The 14290-nt window shown below is 47.7% G+C and overlaps 1 protein-coding gene across 1 annotated transcript in view; it reads left to right on the top strand.

Annotated features, from left to right (window-relative positions):
- MTA1 (metastasis associated 1) overlaps positions 1–8695 on the top strand; it is a 63481-nt gene extending 54786 nt beyond the window's left edge. Inside the window, exons 19-21 of the mRNA XM_015635612.2 lie at positions 674–705; positions 3410–3561; positions 8354–8695. Of these exons, the coding sequence (XP_015491098.1) occupies positions 674–705; positions 3410–3561; positions 8354–8492 (323 nt within the window). The 3' untranslated portion in view covers positions 8493–8695. The remainder of the gene's footprint in view (positions 1–673; positions 706–3409; positions 3562–8353) is intronic.
- The last annotated feature ends 5595 nt before the right edge of the window (positions 8696–14290 follow it).

The raw sequence follows: 14290 nt of genomic DNA, 5'->3' as shown, positions 1-14290 counted from the left end.
CTGGAGCCCTGCAGGGCTCTGTGTGTGCACAGAGCAGTGTTGGGGGTCCCTGGAGCCCTGCTGGGCTCTGTGTGTGCACAGAACAGTTCAGGGCAGTGTTGGGGGTCCCTGGAGCCCTGCAGAGCCCCTGGGCACAGCGAGCCCTGCTGCTGGGTGAGGCTCCCATGGGTGCCCTGGCTGTGTCCTGTGCCCCTGGAGGTGGGCACTCGTGGCAGGTTCAGCAGATACACTCTGCTTGCCAACAGCTTGTAGCTGACCTCTGAGCTGAGGAGCTCCCAGAGGAGCTGAGGAGGATAAGAAAGATTCTGTTTGACAGTGAATAACGCCTTCCACCTTCTCCTTCTTTTGCCATCAGTAAATTCCTCAGACCAGGTTGGAAGCTGGGCTCTGAAAGAGGAGCTGTGCTTTAGTGGTAGTGTGAAGCAAGGCTTGAGTAAAAGGAGAAGAGACTGGGAATGGAATGTGTTTGTGACCTGGGCCCTCTGCTCTTCCAACCAGGTTGTCAAGGGAGCTTTCCTCAGTCACGTTTCCAGGAGGGCAGAAGTCAGTTCAGTTCCAGGCTTAGCAAAACAACACAGTTGTAATCATAGCTGCGTGTGTTTTGATTTTGTACTTTTTTCTGTCTTGGAAAAGCAATGGTCTTACCAGCTCTATTCTCTTTCCTGTTTGTTAGGTCTGCCTAACCACGGACAAACCAGACAAATGGTAAGAGAATGTTCATTTAACCAAAACAGGGAAAAGAAGAATTATTAACCCACGCTAGATAGAACACCCCATTAAACCGTAGTGCTTCACTTCCACCTTTGCTGTTTGCAGCTGGTCATACTTCCCAAAAAAAGGGAAAAGGAGAAAAAAACAATTATTTTGGGGCATCTGAATCATCCTGGTGGTTAAATACAATTTAAACCTCAAATCTGTCTATGTCCATAAATGAGATCTTGTTTTGAATGGAGGGTTTTGTTTCTCCTCATGCAGAAACTGAGTGGCTGCTTACAGCAAAGTTCTGGGATGTGTTTCTAGGTGGAATGTGTTTCCCTGAAGGAGAAAGGTTTAAATGATGGAAGGGTTTGTTTGGAAAACAGTTTCTTTTTAATTATTTTTTTAGCAAGTTGGTGTGCAAGTAACCTGCTGAGAATGCTTTTATTTTACATTCTTTTTGTTTTGTTCTTTTCTGAGTAAAAATCATTTGTAGACTTTTATCTATTGTGCTGAGTTTAATCAAAGGACAGAAGCAAATAGCCAGTCTGATTGATGTGTCTCTGGCAGAATGCTTTCTCATAAATTGTGAAGGGACCAGTTCAAAGGCTGTGCACCCCTTTTCCCCCTTGCTTTATGGGGAACAACTTGAAGCATACATCTTTTTCCCCCAGCAATGATGTGCTGTTGATCAAGTGGAGCTGAAGTGAGGCAGGGCAGGCAGCAGCAGGTGTGATCACAGAGCTGGGCAGTGCCAGGCTGCTTGCAATAATAACACAGCATTCCTTTGCTTTGTTCCTGGAGCCAGAGTAAATTGTGTTCCTCCCTGAATTCAGCTTCACTCCTGTCACTGGGAAGACTGGCTGCTTGTTTGTGTCTGCTGAATAAACCAGCTCGGAGCAGGGGGAGAAATCTCTGATGAATTAATACTTTTTTAGCTGTTTTAGGGTGGAACTCCCAGAATTTGCCTGAGTTTCTGGTTGCCTGATCAAGCTTGAATGAAAAATTAAAGGTTCTCATTTCAGGATGTATCATTTGAAATAGGTTTCACCATGTAGGCAGAGAAAAGGCAACCTGGAAGCACAGGGGTGCCCTTTCTAGGTATTTCCAAGAACTTTTTCTGGAGTTCTCCTGTTTGTCTTGCATATGTGGAGAAAATATCCTTTGCAACCTTAATGAAGGGATTTTCTTGGAGAAACCTGGAGGGGTAAAAAAGAAAAATAAATCAGAAAAGCCTTTATTTGAAACCTTTTGCTTAACAAATGTCAAATCTAAAAACAATTGTTGAAGTATTTCAGTGGTCTGCTGTGGTGCTGAAGCTGTTTTGTATAACATGGAGCTGGGCAACTAAGAAATTCAATTGTTATTGCATTTGTATGCAACAGTTTTAAAGAGCTTAGGGTTTTAAAAGGTGGGGGTTTGTTTGTTTGTCTTTAAAGCCCTGATGTTCTACAGGAAGCAGATCTTGCTAGAGCAGTTGATTAAGGCTGGTCAAAAAATAAGTCATTATCATTTTTTGTTCTCTGCTCAGATACAAAATGAGATAGCCACAGGGTTTTGTTGAGTATTTTCCCTTGGATTTTAGACTGGATTCTTCCCTTTCAAAGTCAAGGTGTTAAAATTCAGTTGAGTTTATTGCAATGACCTGACACTTAAGGGTTTGAAGACCCCATGTCCCCACCATTCCTTTCGAGGTGCATCTCCAGGACAGACATCTCTCACACAAACACTCAGTTTCCCATTCCATGGGCAGAGGGGGAAGCCTTGGTGCCTCTGGGGGAGATGGTCTGACCTTGGACCGATGAAATACTGAATTTATACCAGGGTGTTTTCTGACCAGCTTTAATTTATGCATATCAAATTTTCTGGGCCTTCATTTTGCATCTTTCCCAGCTGTTGAGTGTTACTGATTTCAGTGGGATTTCTCAATGTGCTGATCAGAAGAGGGGCAGCAGAACTGGACTTCAGTGATCAAGGACAGCTGCATTTGAGAAGCTTAACCCTTTGCTCCCTTTCATCTGCACCTCTCTTAATAACAGCTCATGTTTTTCCAGCTGAGTGTAAGGGGGTTTACTGTGGGTCTGGAAAGTGATGCCTGTGTTGATTCACAAAGCAAATGTGTTATGGGAAATCTGTGGTGTTCAGTACTAAAAGGGTTTTATCATGAAAGCTGCTAAGCTTTGTAGTATTAGATTTGTTTTCAACAAGATATTTAATTCTATACTATCCTCATTAAATATTAACCTCCCCTAGAACAAAAAGGATCTGGGTAAGTTTGGTACTCCAGAATAACCGTAAATTCTGATTTTTGTATTTGATTTGCTCTGTAGCTAGATTTCCTTCCCTGAAATCAGTAGAGTTGCTCTAGATTTATGGTAGTAGCTGAAATCTGATGCTCAGTCTTTGGAACTTGATGTCATCTTTCAGACACAAGCCACAAATGATTGGTAATGCCTTCCATTTATTATTTGTCCTGTCGCTGAAGTATTGCTGTCCTATTGCATATTGGAGGCATTGCCTGACTCGTACTGCTTGTGAACAATTGCTTACGTGTGAATTCTGTGTTCAGCCCTGGGCCAGAGGGGGAGGTATTGACCTTAAACTCTCAGCAAGCCATACAAAAGCTTTAATTCTCTTTTCCTTTGAGTGCTTAGCACGTGTTGCTGCAGGTTTGTTGCAGTCCATAACTGTGCTGTTTTATGTATCACGTTAGGGACCAAGCCGAAACTTGCTGCTCAATGGGAAATCATACCCAACAAAAGTCCGATTAATTCGTGGTGGATCCATGCCTCCAGTGAAAAGGAGGAGGATGAACTGGATTGATGCACCAGATGATGTTTTTTACATGGCCACTGAAGAAACCAGGTAGGAATCGTGGTCTTGCAGAGGATTTAAGGGGATGTGTTTTGGTTTGTGGAGCTGGCAGTGTGGCTGGAGAGGGATCTCATCAGCAGGGCTGGTGCTACAAACTGAATGGAGAGGCCACAGCAGGTGCTGAGGTGGGTAAAGGGTGGGAAATAATCGTGCACTTACATTCCAGAGGAAGCAGATTCTTCTTCCAGAGCAGCTGCTGTGGAGGATGGGCACAAAGGGAAGGAAGACTGAGGTGGGAATTGGCCTGGTTCAGACCCATCACTGCCCTCAATGGGAGGTCCCATCACCAAGGGACAGGGTAGGGCTGTCCTGGCTCACAGGTGACACTGAGGAGCAGAGCCTCCTATCCCCAGAGCCCTGCATGTCCTCTTGTATTACCCCTCAGGCCATCTCCAGGTGTGTCTGGGTCCTGAAACCTGTGAGTGCCAGAGGGTTTCCATGGGCTGACTCATTTTTCAGTGGTTTATATTTGCCAGCAGCAGCAGTGAGATTCAGCCCCACACTGTCCATCCTCCTGCTTCTGCTAGTCCTAGTCCTTCTTGTTGGTCTGCCCACAGGATAAAAATAATAGAAGCTTTCCTTGTGTGAGTTTCACTTCAAGCTGTTTACAGACTGCTGACAGAGTGGTAGAAGCTATGTGACCTGATCCCTAAGGCAAAGTTCCCAGTATTGGTATTCCTGGGACAGGAGTGTTCCTCCTGGGTGTGGTGAGGAGGTAGAGAAATTGGCTTGTGTGGTTTCCTCCCAAGAACTCGATGTCTCCCTCCTGGGTAACCTTGAGGAAGGTCAGAGCAAAGCTCTGTTCCTGTCACAGAGGTGCTGTCTGGCTTCTGTCTTGGTCAGAAGCCTGGAGTTATCAACACTTGCACTATCAGAGCCCCAGCAGCACTGAAGTATTTACCTTCCCCTGCACTGCAGAGACTGACCTGGGAATTACTGGATGTCTGAACCCTTGGAGTGACTGAGGAGATTGAGAGTTTCAGGGCTTTGTCTCTTCTGCTACCACTAAATTTGGTGCTGCTCTGAGTCTTCATTTGTTCAGCACAAAGGTCATAGTCAAGAGTGCTGGCATCTCCAAACTTCTCCTTAACCTGCAAAGCATTTCAAGTGTCAGGGAACTATTCTGTGGGCCTATAGCAAAGATGGGCTTTGTAGAATAGGGGATACTAGAAACATTCAAGTTATTAAGTACTGATCTGTTGGATAATCAGTTTTCAGTGCAGGAAGTGCCTTGTTGGAGCTCAGAAGAAACATGAAATGAATTTCCCAGTCTTGTTCCCGTGGCCACCTTTAATGCAACTGTGCATTTCACACCAGCTCATATCTTTGCTTTCTCTTCTCCTTTCTGTGCCTCCAAGATGCTGTGGAAGAACACCATGGAATTCCATATGTAATTGAAAATAAAGTGAGAAGGATTTCATTTTCAGGGGAAGCAGTTTTCTTATTCCTGCTGTTGCTCTGGTAAAGAGGTACTGGGATCCTGCTGCAGCTCTCAGATTGCTGTGCCATTGTGGACCCAGGTTATACAGCCTCTAATGCACTCCTTAGGTGCTCCAGGCTTTCATAGTCCTGCATCTAGGGAGCTCTTCTGGACATCTTCACCATCCCAGGAACATGAAATACAGCAGGTGCATGGTTCAGTACAAGGTCCTGCCCTTGGACCTGGACAGAACAATATTCATCCAGTGTGGTGTTGGCTGTGACAGGAATTGGCTGTAGGCACAGAATCTCCTGCTCATACAGAACCACCGACTGAGGCAGGAAGGATCAGTCCCACAGCAACCAGCACAGCTCTGATGAAAATCATGGCTTGGTGATAGACATCAGCTCAGTAAGATCTTATCACTTCCATTTAAAAATAGAGAAAGAAAAGAAAAAAAAAACCCACCCAGGCTTCTTTGTCTGCCAGCCATGCTGCTTAGCTGAGTGATGAGTGGTGAAAGGAGATTCTTGGCAGGCTGTGAAGAGCAGGGAAGCCTGAGTGATGGAGCATTGTCAGCAGCACGGGTTTTCTGTCGGGCATTTCACCTCTAACTTTTCCCTGAACCATCTGCTGCATTCCAGTGTCAGGAATGTAAGGCTTGTTTGTGAGCTCTGAAACAATTTGAGCTTTGTGTTGGCTCTGTAGCAATGGATCTAGCTGCAATATCACAGCTGACGGTCAGGCTGTGTTTTCAGGCACAGCAAGCAGGTTTCCCTCAAGTTTTACACGCTCCCCTCTCCCCTTTTCGTGTAGCTCTGTTGAGAACAGTGCAGGAAAACTGTACAGCTCTGAGGGAGCACTTTGAAAAGCTGGTGGAATGAAAGGAAGGAGGTTTTGAATTGAAGGCTGCCAGTAAGGAACTTGGCATTTATAACTCATGCAAGTGGAGGCAGAGGTGACCTGATCAGAATCTAGAATGCTGGAGGACGTGTTTCTGATGGCCCTGCGTGTGCTGCAAGGAGCTCTGCTGCCTAAAAGTGGATCAGCTGCAGTCAAACACCTTGGAAAAGTCATTATATCGAGATTTTATTTTTTCTCTCCCCCCACCACCACCTTGCCACCTTGTTCTCACCTCTCCTCGCCCTGTGGCCTTTTGGTTTTAGAAGGTGCTGGAGAAATGGGTGCAAACAGAAAATGTTTCTGTGTAAGTGCAACTTGTCCTGGGCAAAAAAACCAAATGCAGAGATGACTAAGTCTGACAAGAAGTGATTCAAAGTCTTCAGCTGAAGTTGGTGGTTTGTCAATTCTAGTCTGTTTTTTGAGGAGAGGTTAAAGGTATTTTAACCACTTTCTTCAGCAACCAGCACATCTTAAAGGCAGAAATCATAGCACAGTGATAGGCATCAGCTCAGTGAGAAGGTCCCTTTTCCATTGACAAATAAACCAAACCAACCAACAAAAGGGGGTTTTAACCCCAGCAGTGTTCCCTAAATGAAGCTGGGAGCTTGGTGGCTGGAATGTGGCTGCAGAGCCCTTCCTCTCCTGTCTCTCCTGGCCAGCCAAAGCCTCGTTCTGTCAGGAGCCTGTGGGGAAAGGCAGTGCTGATCCATCAAACCTTTCTTGTTTCCCAGATCCTGAGCTGAAGACTCATAGTGGGTCCTGGTGGACCACTCTTGTGAATATTTATTACTTTCCTTTCTAATCTCTCTGTGCCTTTGACCACCACAACATCCCCTGTGAAAGAATTCCTCATTTTAATTAACACAGTACATTTTTCATTGTTGCTGCATTTTTGGGTTTTTTTCCTTTATCTCTGAGCCTGGTATTAACAAATAGAAAGAAGCAATCATTAAGTATTTGTCTCTAACTTATTTGGATAATTTTAAAACTTTGGTGTGTCTTTTTCTCTCTGTTTTACTTTCTCTCCATATGGAAAACAGCTTCCTGCATCTGATAGGACTTGCTGCCAATCTTGTACACAGAGGGAAATCCTTAACCAAATACAAGATGTGAGCATTGCCCATCTCTGGGCTGGGCACACACAGTGTAGGAGGAGGGGAAACACCCTGTCAGCGTTGGCTTGGCTTTGTAAACTTGCCCAGAGCTACCTGCAGCACATCCATCTTCTTAAAAACGAGATTCACTTAATAAATTATAAAAAGAATTTAATATAAATAAAAAAAGACAATTAGGAGACGAAAGAAATAAAAGGGAATGATTTTGAGCACCTCAAAAATGAGGAGATGAGAGATGGCCCCTGAACACATATTGGAAACATTCTTGGGCACAAGATGGAAGTTGGGGATATCAAACTCCAATTTTTGCATTATGAAACTCCAAGCTGTTGTAGGAATCATAACCAATAAAACAGCTGGGGCTATGGAACTAATAGCCAGTCAGAGATGAAAAGCCAGAGCTGCAATATATCAGAGTAAACTGGCTTTAGACTATTTATCAGCTAAAAGAAGGGGTGTTCTGTGAGAAAATTAATACATAAGATTGCTGTTTTCAATAAGAAAATGCCATTCTAGATATTGCCAAGCTATCAGAAAAATGGCCTATGTGCCAGTCCAAAAATGAAAATCAGTAATGACCACTAATTGGTGGGATAATGTATTGGGGATAAAGTAGTAGAAGAAGCTAAGTTTCTTCCCCTTGTAGCAGTGCTACAGCTGGTTTAATATTTCTTCTTTGTTTAATCCCCTGTTTAATTTGGCTGATCACCAATATAGTTCAAAGCATAGCAAATGCCTATAGACCTAAAATAAGCTACATCTGGAATGGCAAAAACAAAAAAAAAATCATGGTATTAAGAAAACAAAATAATGTGAAAAATCTATTGGAGGTAGCTAAATTGATTTGTGAATAAATGAACGAGTGCTAGAAGCTAGAAAACAAGAATTATTGCTCAAGACAAATGATTTATAAAAAAAGAAGAGGAGGGGTTTGTTATAAATTTTTATTATGATATTGGCTCTCGCAGATGAATATTATATATTAAATACTTTTTAGTTATGTATGTACCTTTTTCTTGCTAACAAGTTTTAAATTTAATATTCATCTGCGAGAGCCAATATCATAATAAAAATTTATAACAATCTGATCAGAATAAACTCAGAATAAATCCCTGGTGTGGAAACCCTGTCCTATTTCACAGCTGGTCCTACAAGGCTGGGCCAGCAAGCCTTCTGCTCTGCAGGGGAAGGGTTCTGGAGCAGAGGATGCAGTTTCCTCTCCGTTGTTTGGTTTATAAAGCAGAAAACACGAGTTTCCCGGGGCAGAAGGAGCCGTGGTGGGCCGGGTTTCCCTGGAGCCCTCGGTGCCTCTGTAATCCGTGCCTTTGTTCCTTGCTGTCTGCAGGAAAATCCGCAAGCTGCTTTCCTCCTCGGAAGCCAAGCGAGCCGCCAGACGCCCTTACAAGCCGATTATCCTGCGGCCCATGCAGGCGGTGCAGCTCCGCCAGCCCATGAACGATGAGCCCATCATCATCGAGGATTAACGATGGCAGCCTCTCCTCCAGTACCTACTTGAGTCTCCATGGCTACAGCATTGAGCTAACTGTTGAAGAGAGGGAACTTTTGAGGAACTGTTTTGCATCTTTTAAACCCTTAAAAGGAACTCAGCCCTGCTCTGAGCCTCTGACCACAGACTGCTCTCTCTCTCTCTCTCTCTCTCTCTTTCGCATTCTCTCCTGCTCTCCTATCTTTTATTCTTATTTTTTCTTATTTTTTCTGTTGGGTTTTTTTTTTTTTTTAATTTTTAGTAGCCTCTTTTCCCTTTTGCTTCTACCCCTTTTGTAGAAGGGGGAGGGAAAGTAAGTTTAACTTATTAAGAGAATGTGGACTAGTACTTTTTAGCTTTGTTTCCTCTTCTGATGTATGAAGAGCTAGAACCCTTCATTTTGTGACTGAGCTCTCGTTGCAAAGCCATTTTTACGAGGCTGTGTTGTAAGATTTTTCTTTTCTCTCTCTCTCTTTTTTTTTTTTTTTTAATTTTGTGGACGGTGCCATTTTTTTATTTCATTTATATTATTTCTTTTGTAGATAAATTTCCGATCTTTAACTGCTATTTGAAAATAGGAGCTGAAAGCCAGCCCCAGGTTCAGCCAGTTTTCTTTGGTCCTGTCCCTTCTGTTTTTTGGATCATTTTGCACAGCCAGTTGTGCTTATGCACAAGACAGACCAACTCAGGCTGAGAAAGGAGTGAGCTAAGAACTGAAGAACCTTGCAGAACATTACACTAAGGTTGTGTGCAGTGGAGCCAGGCTGCCAGAATTAGGTGTCCTTACTCTAGTTGCTCTCTGGGAGCGGCGGCCGTGGCGTTTCTCCCAGTAAGCAGCAGTTTGGTGTGCTGCCTTCTCTGTCACATCTGGGACCCTGCGTGCTGTTAGGCCACCAAGAGCCAGCAGTTAGGCCCAGCAAGTGTAATGAATTGCTTTGCTCTGGCTCCAAGAGTCAAGTACACCAATGCCCAGGGACATTTTGCTTAGAACTCTGAACCTGTTTGTGCATCAGTGCTTTTGGACACAACGTTTCCCAGGATGAGACCTGGTTTCTCTTTAATTGCGTTACCGTACGTTTCCCATTTTGAAGGGACTTGAAATTACAGCTGGGTTTTCATTTGAACACATTGTGTCTGAATTTAAGTGTTTTTTTCCCCCCTTGACATTTCTTGTGTTTGAGGTTTCTTGCATCTCTTGAACTTCTTACGTATTTGCAAGTCTGTATCATTTCTTTTTCATATGTCTTCTCATGGCAGCGCATTTGCCGGATGCCCTGCTCAGTTTTGAAAGGATGTAAACTATCATTTGCAACTTGTGCTGATCTGTACATGTACCTGCCTCAAGCAGACACAGCATGTAATAACCCCCGAGTCATTCCATATGTGTCAGCGGTGAGATGAGCCAAAGTTGTATTTGGGTTATCACAGTCCAACCGTGATTCTGTGCAACTCTGCTAACCCGCCGGGTTAGACGGAAAGGAATCCCCACAAAATGAAAACAATTCAGTTAACTTTACTTAATAAACCTGGAAAGTGAGCTTTTGTGAAACATCTGCTTTTTGTCTCTTGTGGAACAGCCGTCCTCGCTCGGGTTCCAGCCAGCGGCCCCGCGCCTCCCGTCCCATCTTCTGCTCGGCTCCTCTCCTGTGCGCTTTAAACATTCCCAGCGCTCCAGAGGCGTCTCCCTCCTCCTCCTCCTCCTCCTCCAAGCGGCAGCAGATGTGGGGCTGGGCCTCTCAATGAGCCCTTTGTGCACAGCAGCTCCTGGTCCTGCTGCTCTGGGGCTGCTCCTGGCGTGGGGCACAGGGACAGCCGTGGGCAGGTCCGAGCTCTGCGCTGCTCTGGACCCCGAGACGCAGCACGGGCACCCCCTGTTTGCTCTGCTTTGCTGCTTTGCTGCTCACAAGTGCCAGGGTTTGCTCTGTGCACGCTGTGTGTCCTGTGCTGCAGGTCAGGGGCTCCTGCCCACAGCTTAAAAGTGGGGACAGCCATTCCTGAAGGATGTGCTGCTCAGGACGGGCACAAAACCCTGAGGCTGCCAGCAGCACCAGTGACCATTGGCAGCTTTACTTTGTCACCATCAATCCTCAGGATTAACCCTCTGTACGTGAGGAACACGGGCTGCAGGAGGGTTTTGTAACACTTGTGTCTCTGTGAGGGCAAACGCTCGTGGATTCCTTCCTGCAGCAAAAGGAAACCTGAGCACATCACTTGGGAAAACTCCGTGTGTGGGTTGGATGTGCCTGGGAGCTCGGGCAGCCCGGGGTGCTGAGGGTGCTGGGGATGGGGATGATGGGGATGCTGGGGATATGGGGATGATGGGGATGAGGATGGGGATATGGGGATGTGGGGATGCTGGGGATATGGGGATGGGGATATGGGGATGCTGGGGATATGGGGATGGGGATGGGGATATGGGGGTGCTGGGAATATGGGGATGCTGGGGATATGGGGATGATGGGGATACGGGGATGATGGGGATGCTGGGGATATGGGGATGCTGGGGATATGGGGATGAGGATGGGGATGATGGGGATACGGGGATGATGGAGATGGGGAAGGTGATCTCTCTCAGTGAGCCCAGGGTGAGCTCCGGCTGCACCGAGAGCGCAGGAACCACTTGGGGGTGCCAGCCCTGCGGTTTCCAACAACTTAAAAGCTTTCTTGGAGCGGCTCCAGAGATTTCTCTGGGAACGAGTCCAGGCAGGGAGAGAGAGCACGTCCTGTGCTGCCCTGACTCTGAAGGACCCTTGCGTGTCCTTCAGTAGAGATGCTGGGTTTTGGCGAGCGGTAGCAGACTCCACTGCCATGTGTTTCACTGGCTTATGTTTGGGCCGGCTCGGGAGGAGGGGCTGGAAGATCCCTTTGGCAGCCGAAGGAAAATGCTGGCCTTTGGGAAGTGCAGGGAGTGGTAGGTCCAGGCATGACCCATCCAAGCCTGGGATCACTCTTAAGCTGCTGCTGTCACTAAGCCTCTCCTGTGCTGACCTCTCCTCTATCCACATTCCTGTGCTGCTGCTGCAGGAATTGCCTTGGGTTATTCACCCTCCTGCTCCAGAGCCTGGTTAAATAGAGCAATGTTCCATTTCCCAGGTCCCTTCCTCCCCTTGATTCCCAGCTCCTGAAGAGCCCCTGAGATTGGAGAGAGGAGAAGAGCCTGGAGCTGGAAGTGCTTGCCTGCCCAAAGCAGGCCAGGTCTGTTGGGATGTAGCAAGTTTTGCCACAGGCATTTGGGTATTTTCCCTCACTGTGTGTCCCTGGCATCCCAATCCTTCACTTTCCTCTGTGCAGACGTGGGAGCAGCTCTGTCACAGGCTCAGCTGTGGTCCCTGGAGAGGGCTCTGCTCCGTGCTCACGTGGATGGAGCTTGCTGACCTCCAGTGCCGTGCTTGCAATTTCACAGGCTTAAAAAGAAGCAGGAAGCTGCCCAGGAAAGTATTTAAAAAACAAAACAGAAATCCAAACATTCCTACAATACTTCATGCCAAAATGCTTTTGTTACAGATTTAATTTAATTTTTTTTTTTTAAGTTAACTTTGGTATTTTGGGGGCTTTTTTTAATTCACATTGCATTTTACCAGCTTGTCAGTAGCACCTCCCTGTGATCTCTGCTTTTGCAGCTGTAACATGAAGGCAGCGCCCTGATTGTAACAGCACTGATGAAACAATGTGAAAAAAAAGCAAAGTATGACCAAAACTAACAATTCTGAACCTGGCATTCCTGCTGTGGGAGGAGGGCTGGAACCAGGACACTATTGGAGAGTTGTAAAGCAAAATACACGCTGAAATTTTCTTTTGAAATGGAAATTTGGAGCCGGTGCCAGCTCTGCTGCGGGCTCTGGCTCTGTGCAAGCGTTACACAAGGCAGACCTTGGGAAGCTGGAGAGGCTCTTTGGGATGGTAGGATTGCACCGTGGAGGAGCTGCTGCCCACGGGAGGAGGGGGCTCTCACCTGTCCACAGGGACCACGGGAGGAGTGCCAGCCTGGGGGATTTCTGGGAAGAGCACAAATAAAATCTGGCAGATTTTGACTGTGAGAAGAAGGAAGGGATTTGACTCATTTACAGAAACTGGACCATGAATCTTTTCTATTTTCCTTAATCCATCAAGAGGGCACAGACTTAAAAACACCATGAACCCAAATAAGCTTTGGCAGCAGCATTAAAGGGAGAGAGATCACTGCAGAAAGGCAAGTCGAGGCTTGAGAGCCCTCTCTAGCTGCTGAGAGAGGGTTTGTTTGGGGCTTTTCCTGTAAATGTAGGCAGTGCCTTTCAAGGTGAGCCTGCAAGAGTGATGGGATCTGCTGTGAGCCCCATCTTCGGAATATGAGTGGGGATGGTGTTTATGGCCCTTCCCAAGGCAGGAGGCTGGGCTGACCCACGTCCCCCTGTCCCTCCTGCCCTCCCTTCCCTTCCTGGGGACTGACAGAAGGGTTTTGATCTGCTTGAGCAGCTCTAAAACCTGCTGGAAGACTCGGTCTCTGATGATCACCAGGCAGGAGGAGGAAGGCTGCCTCAAGAAAAGACACACAGTAAATTCAGATGGGTTGTGGGGCTGGGGCTTGTCTCCACCTCTTCTTCAGCCTGGAAAGAAAGTCAGGGCAGGGCAGGGTTGAAGCACACTTGATTCCTGCCCTGGGCTTTGCAAGTTCATTCACCACATTCCTGGAATGAGAATGAATAACATAAATTCAGCATCTTTCTGCAGACAGCTTCCTCCCTTCCCTCCTGCAAGGGGACTCTCCACCTGGATCCAGTGCTCCGTGGGATGCTGGCAGCGTCACGGGGAGCAGATTTACAGGTTCTGGCCGGAGGGTTTCAGCCAAGCTGTGCTCGTTCAGAGATTTTCCATCTGAGCAGGAGCCAGTTTGTTCCCCCTGCCTGTGCTTTGGCTGCCCCCAGGCAGGACAGGAGGGAGGTGAACGTGTGGAGCGTGTGGATGAGGAGCCGAGCTGGCTTTCCCTGCGTGCCCGTGATGTCCGAGGGAACCGGGGCCGAACGCGTCCCAGTGGGTGGCTGGTGCTGGAGGAGAACACGGCGCCCTGGGGACATCACAGCGCCCGTGAGCTGCTGGGTTATGTGTCCAGCCCCTTCCCTGCCCCAGGGGCTCCCTGACAGTGTTCTGAGTGTGTGTGGGGGGCACACGAAAGCTGGGCAGCCGCTGTGCCCCCAGAGCCACAGTGAGCCATGGCCAGCCCGACCTGCAGCCACAGCCTGTCCAGGGCCCCGTGGGACTGGGAGTGCTTAATGTCCGACTGCCCTGAGCTGAACTTTGCCACTGAAGCCTGGGTCTGAGCACATCCCGTTCCTTGGGACACCCTTTCTTTCCCTGGAAAACCCGGCCGAGCGCCGCCGCTGCCGGCTCCCCGCACCCTGGCCACCCTCTGCACCCCACCCTGGCTCTCCGTGGGTCTGAGCCCCGGGCTCGGGTCCCTCCAGCTGCTTTCCTGCCCTGTTTTGGCTGGAGCTTTTCGGGAGCTGCGATCCCCTGCACGGAGGGAGACATCCCGCCTGCCCCGTGGGGGCTCTGCATCCTCGGCATCAGTCCAGCCTGCCGGGAAGGGCCGCGGGACACCGGGACACCCATTCCACATGGCAAGGACAAGGGGGACATCTGGAAACCTGTTTATCGCCGCCGTGACAGCGCTATCGCCGCTGCCTGATACCGGCAGGGCTCGGATGCCTTTTAAAGGCCAGCAGAGAGGAGAGGGTGGCTGGAGCTGCCCGGCCGGGCGCTGACAGCCCCGGGCACAGGCATGTGCTGCCTGACGAGCCTCAGCCGCTGCCAGCCCTCGGC

The sequence above is a fragment of the Parus major genome, chromosome 8 (assembly GCF_001522545.3).
Source record: "Parus major isolate Abel chromosome 8, Parus_major1.1, whole genome shotgun sequence".
Taxonomy (NCBI): domain Eukaryota; kingdom Metazoa; phylum Chordata; class Aves; order Passeriformes; family Paridae; genus Parus; species Parus major.
Note: the sequence above shows the minus strand (reverse complement) of the source record. Positions and strands in the feature narration are given on the sequence as shown.